At 36.1% G+C, this 14,755-nt stretch overlaps 1 gene segment (V, D, J or C); it reads right to left on the bottom strand.

The window, feature by feature from the left end:
• Positions 1 to 10,980, bottom strand: part of LOC114649065 (T cell receptor beta constant 2-like) — a 34,333-nt gene extending 23,353 nt beyond the window's left edge. Inside the window, 2 exon segments of the C gene segment in view lie at positions 4,835 to 5,095; positions 10,965 to 10,980. Of these exon segments, the coding sequence occupies positions 4,835 to 5,095; positions 10,965 to 10,980 (277 nt within the window).
• Between the last annotated feature and the right edge of the window lie 3,775 nt (positions 10,981 to 14,755).

Here is a 14,755-nt window from a genome sequence, read left to right as displayed (position 1 = left end):
GAGGGGGGTAATACTGGTGGTCTGTTTTTGAAATCCACTGATCATCCCCACAGTTTTGAGCATGCACAGTTTCAGATTGTTCCATCCACAACAAATAGCCAGCTGTTCAACCTCTCTTCTGTATGCCGACTTATCATCACTCCTGATAAGCCTTTTTGCAGAGGCTCTGTATTTGTCAGTGTTTTTCCTTTTTTCTAAACTTATTTACTAGTTATTAGTGTTATTTAAAATTGGAATTGTCACTGATAGTAGCCACTAGAAACTGGATCAATGGATTTTAAATTTACTGATGAATTGCTATGCACACAAACCCAGGCATCTATTTGTTATGACCGCACTTCAAATAGAGCTGTGAACTTCGTTGGAGTTGTGAAGAGGACCCAAAACCTTCCTTATGTTGGCAATACCAGAAACAGCAAGAAGCACTAAGAAAATGAAAGCGGAGTGTATTAAATTAATCATCATTTCAGGCCATTTAAGAATTGGTTCATACAGAGTAGCCAGAAAGTGCTCAAATTGCTACTCTTTTTGACATTTTATTGTGTAACAGCCATCCTCAGAAATAGATTACAAAAAACACCATAATCAAAAAGCAAAAGAAAAAAAGTTTTTTACAGTTTTTTGTAAGTACCCAGTACTTTTTTTACACCTCTGGCAGAAATTACAGCTTCATATTTTCTTAGGTATGAATTTATAAAGAATGGCACATCTTCTTACATTCTTCTTTGCAGAACCTCTAAACTTTGGTCAGCTTGGAGAGGGAGTGTAAATGTGATTTTGTTTTGGGGTATCCCAATAGCTGATCATTTGGGTTTAAGTCTGGGCTCTTGCTGGGTCATTCAAGACATTCACACATTTGTTCTTAAGCCACTTGTATATTTTCATGGCCTTGTGTTTCAAGTCATTGCCATGGTGAAATGTGAATCTTTGCCCAACATGAGATCCTGAGACTCTTGAGGATGTTTTATTGAAGGATTTCTCTACCATTTGATATGTAAATCTTTACTTTTATCTTAACAAGCTTCACATTAACATGATGTTGCCCTCCCCAAAGCATGATGTTGCCATACCCATACTTTCCTACAGAGATATCAAGGTGATGAGTTGTGGCAGGTTTCCTCTAAACGTTTTGCTTTCCATTCAAGCCAAAAATCTCACATTTGATTTCAGTACACCAGACAAGAGTCTTGTAGGTGTCCTTTAGCAAATTCCAAGCAAGCTACCATGTGGTTTTTGCTCAGGAGTGGCCTTCATCTGTCCATTCTATCAAAATGTCTGATTTGTGGAGTGTACAGAGATGGTCTTCCTTCTAGTAAGTTCAGTCATCTCTACAGAGAACCATAGAGTTGTGTCAGAGTGACCTTTGGGTTCTTGTTCACTCTCCTGACTAAAGCCTTTTTGTACCTTTGGCTCAATTTGCCTGGGTGTCCATCTCAAGAAAGAGTCTCTGTAGCTTTGAATGTCTTTCATTTAAGGATAGTGGAAACCATTGTGTTCTTTGTGAGCTTCAAGGCTGAAGAAAGTTTTTGGTAACTTTCCCCAGCTCTGTGTCTTTCTTGTCTTGGAAGTCTACAGACAATTCTTTTAACCTAATGTCTTGGTTTGTCCTCTGATAAGAACTGTCAACTGTGGGGACTTACATAGGCAGGTATGAGCCTTTCCAAATCATGTCTAATAATTCAATCTACTACAGATAAACTTTACTTAAGTTTTAAAAAATCCCAGGTATGATAAATAGCAAAGGGATATACCAGACTTTTTTATTTTTAAAATATTTACAAAAATATTAAAAACCCATTTTGCTTTTTGATTATAGTATATTGTGTTCATAGTGATGATTAAAAAGTAAATTGAATCAATTTTTGAGTCCCGGTACATAAAAATGTAGAAAAGTGAAGTGATTTGAATATGTTCTGAATTTGGAAACTTTAGGTGAATATACAAGTTATTTCTTTGACGTGCTTTTCTGTTAGTCCATTTTTTGCTTAATGTCTCTTTAACTGTGCGGTCATGAACTCTTACCTTTTGTAAGATGAAAGAGAATAGCAGACTGTCATTTTTTTCTTAGATTTATTGTACATTCATAGAAAAAGAAAAGTATTTGACAAGACATATGGTCACTTATGGTGTGAATGACTACCATTCCAAATTTCCTTATTTTTGAACAATATGGACCTGACTGTGGTTCAGAGGAGCTACAGAGCCTCAAAAATTTCTTATTAATTCATTTCACATGGACAATATGTGTGTAACCTGTGCTGTGTTCCATTTAAACTGGGACTTTTGAATTTTCAACTGGGACACCCCCACAAGTCAGATTTCCTACTCAGAAACTTGGGGCTGGTTTGTCAAGGCCAAGTTTGTCTGGCTTCAGATTATAAAAATGATGAGCCACAGCATGAAGTCACGGGAAAGAGGAGTGGAAGCTAGGTTAAGAAGAGAGGTGATGATTAGTGAGCAACAGTATGGTTTCATGCCAAGAAATAGCACCACAGATACAATGTTTGCTCTGAGGATGTTGATGGAGAAGTATAGAGAAGGCCAGAAGGAGTTGCATCGCGTCTTTGTGGACGTGGAGAAAGCATATGACAGGGTGCCTCGAGAGGAGCTGTGGTATTGTATGAAGAAGTCAGGAGTGGCAAAGAAGTACATAAGAGGTCTACAGGATATGTACAAGGGAAGTGTGACAGTGGTGAGGTCTGCAGTAGGAGTGACGGATGCATTCAATGTGGAGGTGAGATTACATCAGGGATCGGCTCTGAGCCCTTTCTTATTTGCAATGGTGATGGACAGGTTGACAGACAAGATTAGACAGGAGTCCCCGTGGACTATGATGTTTGCTGATGACATTGTGATCTGTAGTGATAGTAGGGAGCAAGTTGAGAAGACCCTGGAGAGGTGGAGAGATGCTGTAAAGAGGAGAGGAATGAAGGTCAGTAGGAACAAGACAGAATTCATGTGTGTAAATGAGAGGGAGGTCAGTGGAATGGTGAGGATGCAAGGAGTAGAGTTGGTGAAGGTGGATGAGTTTAAATACTTGGGATTGACAGTACAGAGTAATGGGTATTGTGGAAGATAGGTGAAAAAGAGAGTACAGGCAGGGTGGAATGGGTGGAGAAGAGTGTCAGGAGTAATTTGTGACAGACAGTTATCAGCAAGAGTGAAAGGGTAGGTCTACAGGATGGTAGTGAGATCAGCTATGTTATATGGGTTGGAAACAGTGACACTGACCAGAAAGCAGGAGACAAAGCTGGTGGTAGCAGAGTTAAAGATGTTAAGATTTGCACTGGGTGTGATGAGGATGGAGAGGATTAGAAATGAGAACATTAGAGGGTCAGCTCAGGTTGGATGGTTGAGAGACAAAGTCAGAGAGGTGAGATTGCATTGGTTTGGACATGTGCAGAGGAGAGATGTTGGGTATATTGGGAAAAGAATGTTAAGGATAGAGCTGTCAGGTAAAAGGAAAAGAGGAAGGCCTAAGAAAAGGTTTATGGATGTGGTGAGAGAGGACATGCAGGTGATTGGTGTAACAGAACAAGATGCAGAAGACAGAAGGATATGGAACAAGATGATCCACTGTGGCAACCCCTAACGGGAGCAGCCGAAAGAAGAAAAAGAAGATTATGATGTCAATAGAAAATAGTGACATAAACTGCAAACTTTAGTGAAAGCTTTAGTGATATAATGTTTATTGTCAATTCTGTCTATTTGTGTCTCATTAAATCAGTTGTATACGCAGCACTGTGCAACTTCTCTCCGTGAACATGTTGCTACTATGTTTGGATACACATAATACAGCATAATGAGTTGTTATTAATTGCCATTTATTGTGATGGAGCAAGCACAACAAAGATTTTCCTGGAGGCGTCCATATTGATTTTCCTAATATTCTACTGGAACATGGTCAACTCAGGTGTGACATCATTCCCAGCTCTGACATCCAGCTTCCTATAGGTAAATGGAATGCAGCATTTGTCCAGGGTTCTATTTTAAATAATGAATGTAAGGTAGAAAATCTCTTTCTACAGATGAAAAGAAAAAAAATCAGTTTCCTACTTAAACTATCCAAAACAAAGTATTAAACATAATACAACATTTAATTAATCTCTTTTACCAATTAACTAATATGAACTTAAAATTACATATAAAAGAAAACATTTTATAAAAGAAAGTGTAACACAGATGATAAAGCAGTAAAAAAAGAAAGTGTTGTCCAGTACAAAAAAAGGAAATAGAATTATTTACAGTAAAGTAATAATATTATGGCAGTACTGCTGCCTAACAATAAGGAGATCAGGGTTAATGTCTTCGTTGCTTCCTGTGTGGACTTGTTCTCCCCATGTGCTGCTTTGTACTTCTTCCTCCTGAATTCATCTTCACTGTTTCGAAATCGGACCTCCGTCGTTGATCTGTGGAGTTGGCAAGTTTCAAGTTGATGTGATGACCTTTGTTAAGTTAGACTGGTCACCTGCAACTCTAAATTGAATTAATCAGATTTGCCAATCGTTTATTGATTTTTCAATGTAGAAAAAGGCACTCATCTGACTGAAAAATTAGTAAACGTACAACGAAAGAAAGAAAGAAAGAAAGAAAGAAAGAAAGAAAGAAAGAAAGAAAGAAAGAAAGAAAGAAAAGATCCCAGACAGTAAAGAGTCTTGTTCAGATGAAAACATTTATACTGATTATTAAATTAACGATGAAACACAGCTGCCCCTAGAAATATTGAAACGAATTTGAGAAAAACTGAGACTGATAGATCTATACACCCTTGACAACAGATGTGAAGCACAGTGTTGACTGGCGGCGCAGTAGAAAACCCCGGTGTCTTCCTTACTGACATTGGCGATATTCAGGACACCCTTCGTGACCTCCTGCTTCGTGAATGTAAATCGGTCTTTGTATTCGTTTTCAAGGTTAGCTTCCTGCGTCATGTAGCCAGTGGATATGAGTTTCAAAGCACCACTGGCTCCTGGTTGATGGTACCAATACATATAATAATGATCACTTCGGTCATGGCCGCAACTAATTTCCGCGTAACTCCCAGGCATCAGCACCTTCGATGGAGACTGAAGGAACGTAATGCTGTTGACTAGATCTGCAAAAAAAAAAAAAGTAAGGGTTGTTTATGATTAATATAAAAATAGTTTAAAACAATCATATCGGATTTTAGTACTAAAGCCACAACAGAACTAGTGATAGCACTATCTGTAGTAATATTAATAATACTATACTAAAAATAATTTTTAAAATATATATAAAAAAGTAGACTTATCTATTAATTAAATTATTTTAGCACTAGAAAATTACAAGATTACAATTTACAAACCACGTTGCCCATAATGTTTATCTGGGAGTTTCTTACATGGAAAAAGTAAAGTAACTAGTCTTCTGAAAGTCTCTGCCATTTTTTGTTTATTTTCCTAGTTCTGGTAAATGCCCTGCGATGGACTGGCGCCCTGTACTGTATTTGTTCCTGACTTGAGCCCTATGCTAAAGGCTCCAGCAGACCTCCGCGATACCGTTCAGTGATAAGCGGTTTATAAAATGACTAACAGACTGACTTCTACGGTAGAAGTCATTTTAAATACTTCATAACAGGAAGCTGATTGAGCGTAAAATCAACACGAAAGGATAAGCAACAACTCAGACTTTCCTGTTTGGTCTCCAAACACATTTGACGGGCTATCTGGCGTCTGAAAAACAAATGGTGCGAGTATTCCCTGCAGTAAAGTGTCACTATTATTTCCTTAATGCTAATTGCATCGGTTCCATGCATCATGTATTTTAGATATATAGTCATATGGTTAATAATTTGATTGTTTGCGGGTTGTGCATAAAAAGCAAACTTACAATATGGTAAGTGTTCTTTTTGGATACGTATATCAGGTTACCTGCAGATTTCATAATATTAGATTAGTTGTTTTTGAAAGCAATTTTTATTATTTTATTGTCTTTACTATTGCTTTATCTCATAGCTATTTTCAGCTTCCGTTATTCGATTTCAACATAAATCTGTCCTACTTCTCTAACCCCAACTGCACTACCATCATTCGTCTTTTGAAAATCTAATTTTTCCAAATATAACACACTACTTTCTCTAGTCATATCATGTACTTTATCGAATACATCAATACATGTTGTTTTCTTCTGTTAATATTCCGTCATATCTTTTAAAAATTATTTATCATTTTTCTTCTTCTTCACCAGATTTGTTTAGATATTCATTTATCATTTTAAATTCACGTTGTACCATTCACTAACAAACAATCATATTGGAGATATACTTCTTTCTTTCTTTCTTTCTTTCTTTCTTTCTTTCTTTCTTTCTTTCTTTCTTTCTTTCTTTCTTTCTTTCTCATTTGTTTTCCTGACCATAGGAAAAAATATTCTTGTCTATTGGTGTACTACTAGGGACGTTCAAAAAGTTTTCACACTTTTTTTGGCTCTATTTTTTAAGAATTCCGAAAACAAATTACATCACTTTTCTATATATTACCTTTGTTTGCGATGCAATTTCCCCAGCATCGTACCAACTTTTTAATGCCCAATTGCTTGTCCTCCTGCCTTCACCATTTCCAACAAAACTATAAAAGCACGGAAACTTTTTGTACTACATTTATAGTTTATGGCCACAGTTTACCATCCACAAAGCATATATTATCTAAAGCTTATATATATATTTGAAACTCGTTACGATGTCCTACGTTGTCTTCTACTCTTTGTCTTTTATTTCCGACCCACTTGGAACTGAGAGCGCAAGAACTGTGTCTGACAATAGCATTCACATGCATGAGAAGTGAGTGGACCCATGGGCGCGCCAGCCACTTCGCGTCTATGCAGCTCGCACATGTAGATGTCACTTTCACCAAACAACAAATGTTTAAATTCTTGTGGAAAGGCCTTGGGAAGAAACACTACTTTTCCCTGATGGCAACACGAATTAGACGATCTACAAGTCTCTGACTTAAAGTTTAAAGCCGAACAATATCTAAATACTTCTGTCATATTACCTATGTCCATATATTCAATCTCTTTGATTGTAAATGTTTGAGAGGAGGGCGGGATTTGGCAAAATCTCTTGGCAAAATGTCTCGTCTTGTGGGACCTGAAATTGTCTCTGAGGAAGTGGTCCAGATTATGGAGTTCTTAAGTAGCTTAGTTGGTATATAAACCCTTGATGCATATTTTTAGGAAGTCACTGCGTACTGGAGAAATTCCAGGGGACTGAAAAATGTCAGATATTATCCTGTTATATAAAAAGAGTAATTGGGCAGATCTGAGCAACTATAAGCCTGTAAGCTTAGCATGCATCACAGGTAAATTAATGGAAGGGATTTTTAAGGGAAAGACTGAGCAACACCATGGCAAAAACAGGACTTTTACTGAACAGTCAACATATGGGTTCAGATGAGAGAGGTTGCATTTTACTAACATGCCGGAATTCCATGAGGAAACTACGTTGTACAAAAGGGTATGATCAAAGTGCAAAATGATATTATTAATTTTGACCTTCAGAAAGCATTTGATAAAGTGCCACATGAGCTGTTGGGCATCGAATTAAAACAAATGTGTTCAGGGTGTTCTTTTTAGAAGATTGCAGAATTGGATCAGACACAGGAAGCAGTGGGTTATGGTATTTGGAACCCTATCAGAATTGGCTGATTTTAAGAGTGGTGTTTTATAGAGGACAGTGCTACTGCTGCTTCCATTTCTAATATATATATATATTATTTGGATAGGATTTTAAGTAACAAGCTAGCAGATAATCTAGAATCCATTGAATCATTGTAAGGCGACTAGGACAGCATACAAGCTTGGGCAGATTTGTGGCAGATGAATTTTAATGTAATTAAATGTAAATTATTACACATAGGAAGTAAAAACACTAGGCTTGAATACACAATAGGAGGTCTGAAAATCAAAAGCAAATTTTATGAGAAGGATTTAGGAGTCATAGTTGACACTACACTATAAAATGCCAGAGAGTGTTCAGAAACCATTAAGAAGGCCAACAAAATGTATAACACCCTGATGTGTAGTGTATAAGTCCAAGGAGGTTCTACTGAAGCTTTATAATGCACTGGTGAGGCCTCATCTTGAGTACTGTGTACAGTTTTGGTGTCCAGGCTACAAAAAGGACAAAGCAGTGCTAGAAAAAGTCTAGAGAAGAGCAAGTAGGCTGATTTCAGGACTACACAGGGGATGAATTATGAGTAAAGATTAAAAGAGTTGAACTGTTACAGTTTAAGCAACAGAAGATTAATAAGAAACAAGATTTAAATGTGTAAAATTATGAGTTGAATTAGTCCAGTGGATTGAGACTGCAACTTTAAAATGAGTTCATCAAGAACACTTTTGGACACTTGTTAAGTGTAAATTTTGCACAAACATTAGGAAGTTTTTCTTTACTCAGAGAACCACAGACACATGGAATAAGGGACCAAGTAGTGTAGAGTGTAGAACTCATTAAAGAATAAAATCAAAGTGTAGAGGTAATCATCCAGCACCCAACACCCCAAAAATTGCACAGTTTGAATGAGCAGTTGCAAGGTGAGTGTCTTAATTGTTCAGGCCACATAGTGAAAATAATTCCAGAAATGTAACCTGCAAAACATTTTAATAGAATCTAACCCATTAGCAACAAGCAGGCATGCTTGCCAGTTTGCATAAATTTATGAAGAATCATTTCATATAACACAAAAGAATTGGCATTGCAGATATATGACTCTGGAAATGACATCACACTTGAGTTGACCATGTTCTAGTTAAACCTCCAGAAAACCAACATGGACACATGCAGGAAAAAGTTTGTTTTGCTTGCTCCATTGGAATAAATAGCAGTTGATAACAATATTATGCAGTATTTTGCTCATCCAAACACCATAGCAACATGTCACAGATAGAGATTGTACAGTACTGTGTCTACGACTAATTTAATGAGACACAAATAGACATACTGTAAGTGCTAATAAACAGTATAATACTACAGCTTTCACTAAAGTTTGTGGTGTACATCACCAATTTGGATTGATTTAAAATCTGAAGTTGGACAAACTCAGACTTGACAGACTATCCCAAAGTTGCCCAGTTAGAATCTAAGTTGTGGAGGCATTCCTGTTGAAAATTTCGACTTCCCATTTCAAATAGATCTTAGTAGTGACCCTTAAAGTCACCTACAACAAAGCATCACAAGTCAATTGAAAAGCAGTCGATTGGAAATACTTTCATTATAAGGTGAAAACTAATATGAAGGATACAAAACATCATAATTTAATAACATAAAGGGCAAAGCATATAAACAAGCACAGAACTGAACATGTTTCTAAAATGGACATAAAAATTACAAATTTACCAAAATCACTTAAAAATTAAAAATTCAATTCTTTTAGATAGCATCAAAGTATTGTTGTTTAAGGATGCAGGATCTTTTCAAACAGCAAGAATAAACAGATGATACAAGGAGATCCAGGTGGTCTCTAAGCGGTGTTTGCATTTCCCCCCCACCTGAGATCCTTTCAGGTGGACCAGTTTTCTACTACAGTTCAAAGATATGCTGGTTAGGTAAATTGGCTTTGTTAAATTAGCCTAAATGTGTGTGAGTGTGTGACTGTGTGTGTGTGAGAGAGAGAGAGAGAATAAAAAATTCTCTTGGCCATCACTAAAAAGTACATGAGGAAGGTAACATACCCTACCAACAAATCAGCGATTACAGAAGATATAGACTGACACCTGTCCAGGTGTTGTTCCAGCCTTGCAAAGAATGTTTGCTGGGGTAGGCAATGGCTTCCCTGTGTCCCTGTCCTGTATAAGTGGGATAACAAACTGGATGGATGAATGGTTAGAGAGAAAAATACACTGCAGACAATAAGCTTGCACATCGCAACCTATGGACAGCCTAGTGGAATTGTGTTAATTATTTGTGCAACCTCAAATGAAGTAAATAAATTCCATTATGTACAAACATTTCCCATACTCCTTTACACAGTGCAATGGTGTGTATTTATTTTTCATACACACAGATATATACACACAAGGGACATTCAAAAAGTTTCTGCAGTTTCTAGCCAGACAAACACAGAATCAAATAAGGTTCCCATCCAATTAAAAGAAGAAATGCCCGAGGACAAACATCTGCATGTAGCACCCAGAACTTGAGATTTTTTTGAATGTCACTCATATATATATTAATGTATATTTTTCATAAATATGTAAATAAAAAAAACACTCTTATGATAGGATGTCAGCACCAGCGTATTTTCACATCTACACTCTGCGATCCACCATGCAGCAAGTTTGCTGCATTGTCTTGTGCTTTGGCTACGAACATGATACCTGCTAACACTGCATGACGAGGGATCCACCACCTTCAGTTTCTTCCCTTTTCACACTGCCAAATTGTCTTAGATGATGGCATCATAGGTATCCCCATGCTACTTTCCAACACACAGTACCAATTAAAAGCCATTGATTTCTACGTTTTTTTGAGAACCTTCTTGCCAGGTTAAATTAGGCGCTAGCTGGCCTGCATGTGGGGCATCAGCTATAGCCCAGGGATTTCATTTTAATGATGTGTAAGTATACTGTAAGTTTTTGAGCTGGTGCTCGAAGATGCAAACACATGGATGTCATTCTGGGTATGCTTTATTAGAGATGTACCCTCACTATTCAAACATGTATCAACCATACCCTGCCCTTCCTTTCTTTCCTTCCCAAGCAGAAATCGCCTGTGTGAAAGCAAAGTGAAACCTTGAAAACTTCAAAATTTTCAAAAAACACAGAAATATTACCTTATGAATTTGTAATTATTAGTCTAAATTATTAAAATTAATTTAACTATCTGCACAATATCATGCTATAAATGCTTCATTGCATTTCATCACAAAAATATTTTAATCTCAACATTTAATTTTAGTAACCTAAATGTTCAGAGAGCTGTCATAATTTGGATTTTATGTATCACATACGTTGATCACTGCCCATTGATACTATCACTGCTAGAGGAAATCCATTTAAGAAACATGTAGCGACAAACAACTAGGTCAGTGAGTACGTTAGATTACAAAGGATTTAACATGCTACTTTATATAGTTAAGTTACGATGGATTTTATGATGTTTTTAGCGTTACAATGCTTTCATAGAAACACAACCCAGATCACTACAATGGGTTCCTGTAGCAGCATATATTAAGTTCAAATCCTTGATGCTTACATGCCTATAGAGTAGTCAGTAGGTCTGCTCCTGTATATGTGTAGAGACACCTCTGAGGTCCTATGCTCCTTCTGGACAACTTATGTCTGCTGTTGAACGGCATCTGGTGATGACACTTCTGCATGGTATCAAACGTCCGTCCAGACTCTTTTTATATGCAGTTCCTGGTTGGTGGAATGAGTTGTCCACCTTTCGAAATTCTGATTCCCAAAATGTTTATAAGATGCTGTTGAAGACACTTTGCTTAGTGAATTTCTGTCTGATACTAGCTGCTAGATTTTGTACTGTAGGAATTGTAACTCGCTTGTATTTCTTTCTGACATCATCACTTGTGATGATCGATTTTTGTACCCTTATCTTGGAACATTTGTTTCTCAAGTCGTCCCCCAGACTGATATTTACTCGATTATATTGTCCTCACTTGTAAGTCGCTTATAGGACAAGTGTCTGCTAATTTAATAAATGTAAATGTAACATAAAATTTTGGGCACGACTTTAAAAGATTAATCTAGAATAGCAACAATTCTATAGCCAGCCCTGGCTATTAATTCTTGTTAAACATAATATTTAGAGCATGTGCATATGGCGACCAGAGTAGCCAGGGAAACCTTATATTTGTATGAGGTTTTCAGATTTCATTTCTCTATGTACAGATATGAACTAAAAAGCTGTCAGAATACCCAGCTTGGATTTAACTCAGTATAATAAGCTGTGAGGTTGATAACCACTGCACGTCCATGAAACCTTAAAGACATAAGTTCTACGGAAATTGTGGCGTCACAGTATAGAAACCAGAGTGAGGCACCTGTGCCTTCTTGTCTGAAAGGCATGATGTTCACTGCAATTGTTTTAGTTCTCTTTACTTGTAAGTATTGTCATAGTTCTGCACTTAAAAAATGCATTCGAAAAAATTATTGGGAATGTAAACCATCATTTGTGATTGATGTCTATGCCAAGATCATACATTTTGAATTCATTTTTTTTCTCTTAAATAATTTTCTTCCCAGTTTCACAAAACCTATTAACACAATGTAGTTAAAATATGGCCTAATCCTTTTATTTCTTTTTATTTTAGATGGAGCTAACAGTGCCATAGTAAAACAAAAGAGGAACATTATACTAAAACCCGGAGAAAACACAGACATTGCATGTGAACAGGATGGCACAGATGAGTACATGTACTGGTACAGACAAACTAACATGCAGGGATTGCAACTGCTTCTATTTTCAAGGTATGAGAACATGGCCATTGAAAAAGTGACTGTCGATGAAGGATTTTCAGGCACCAGAACCGAAAGAAAGAGCTTCCCTTTACACATCAGCAATGTTCAGAAGAACTACTCCGCTGTTTACTTCTGTGCTAGCAGTAGACACAGTGCTGTGCCTAAGCTCAGCTATTATACAAAAACTGAAAACTATGTACAGTTATAGGATTGAGCAGAAGATGGCAGTGTAAAGCAAGAATGAACTTAACATAACAAACAAGAAATTTGACAACTGAGAGGAAATGTATCATTCCATCAGGCTCATTTGCTTTGCTAATAGCTAAGATGTCACAATATCTCATCCAGATACTTTATAAAGGTTGTCAAGGGTTCTGCTTTAACTGAATATCTTGATATTTCATTCCAGATTTCTACAGCTTTTTGCATGAAAGATTGCTTCCTTGATTCATTCTTAAAAGCACTTCTCTTAAATTTCCACTGGTTCTTGAGTCTGTGATTTATTGAGAAGTTAAAGAAATTGTGCTGGGAATAAAAGGAAAAAAAGTGGGAATGAGCATTTGAGAAGTAAACAATGAAGAACTAAGGGATGCGCCAGGAGTAGCCTTTGGAATACTGTGACTATAAATGTGTATGTGCAGATTAGAAAATAAACGTATGAATGAAAAAGAGAAATTGTTCATATACTGAAATGTAACAGTTTGTGAAGTTAAGTAACTAAAATAAATTAGAGACCAGAAGATGCAGACTTAGGAATGTAATCCCATTCAATTTAAAATCAATATCAGTAACACTGGTCAGGCCTAAACATGTTTAGGTTCTAGTGGAGTACCTACTCTAAAATGCAGGTGGTATTGGTGCTGCACCACTGACTAGTACCATTGCCAGTACCATTTACCATTTAAAGGCAAAGGTCACAGGTGTAAAAAATTAAAATTAATAGCTATTTCAAAAATATAGGTGAGTCAATTATCAAAAGATAAAACTCTGTTACCTCCAGAAATACTGACAACAGACAGTAAAATCAATATCATACATTAAAGACAACATTAGACATCTGATAGAAGTAACAATAATGCAGTTATATCAGTGCAATTGGCTGTTGAGTAGACTGATGATCTGTGATAAACACTGTCCTCTTTCAAATGTGTCAATTATTCAGAAATGATTACTGAAATGTCTATCCTTGTGACATGGATAAATGTAATTTCTAAATGATTTGCATCTTTAACAAATACTGTTTTTCCTTAACATTTTTTCTTTCTTTAAAAATATTTTTACTGATGAAAATCTACAACTAAGGAATTATAAGTCATTTTTGAATATCTGGCTCATGTTAGCAATCATCCCTAGATTGGAGACTGGCCTGTCACAGGATACACAAACAGACACAAACATTTACAAATAAATCACCAACTTAGCATAGCCAAGTAACCTCACAGGCAGATTTTTAATATTCATTAAGAAACAGGATTACTGATAGATAACCTACTTAGACAAGCAGAAGATATGAAAACTCCTTAAAGATGGTGCATTCCCAGTGTTAATTAATGAATCACTTTGCAAACACCGAAGACTGAATATATGGATGGATAAATGTGTTGTAGTTATTATGAATTTTAAAAGAATACTGAACCCAAAAATGAATAGTTTTGTTTCTTACATACCACATGTAGTTTTTAATGGTGATCCAACAAAAAAAAAAAATGAATCTCATGTTTTCATGTAGGATGGACATAATGAAGATTCAAACTGAACATGACTCAGTGCTGAATAATGCTGAACAATGGCAAATGATGTGAAAAACATTTCTGAAAAAAAAAAAAAAGTATTGTTACTCGTGTTGCATAATACACTTATCCATTATGCTCAGAACATACAAAATGCATGCATTTTTGATAAAATACTATTAATCGCACTATAAATTATAAACAGGGAGGCACATTTTCAGAATACTGTGCATTGGAATTGAAGATCTTCCTCTCTCTTCTCATTCATTCATCAAGTGTCCTGTCTTCTTGGATGAATTATACCTTTAATTTTTAAAAAACGTTTTCTGATTTTAATCTTTTTACTATATATTTTTACTTTCATGTATTTACCATTTCATATGTGTTGCCATACCTGATGATGTTAGTTTCCTTCATGGACTTGTTGTTTAAGTCTGTGATTTTAATATCCATAATCATACAGTTTGATAACCACTTCCATGTTCAGTCTTGTTTGAGTAGTGTCATTGTGTTTGACACTTTCTACATTATGCTATTTAAGATGGTAATAATGCATTACAGTATCAATGTCCAAGTTTTGGATAAAAGTGTGA

The sequence above is a fragment of the Erpetoichthys calabaricus genome, chromosome 3 (genome assembly GCF_900747795.2).
Source record: "Erpetoichthys calabaricus chromosome 3, fErpCal1.3, whole genome shotgun sequence".
Classification (NCBI taxonomy): Eukaryota; Metazoa; Chordata; class Cladistia; order Polypteriformes; family Polypteridae; genus Erpetoichthys; species Erpetoichthys calabaricus.
The sequence above is the reverse complement of the archived record's forward strand: the minus strand, read 5'-3'. Positions and strand labels throughout refer to the sequence as shown.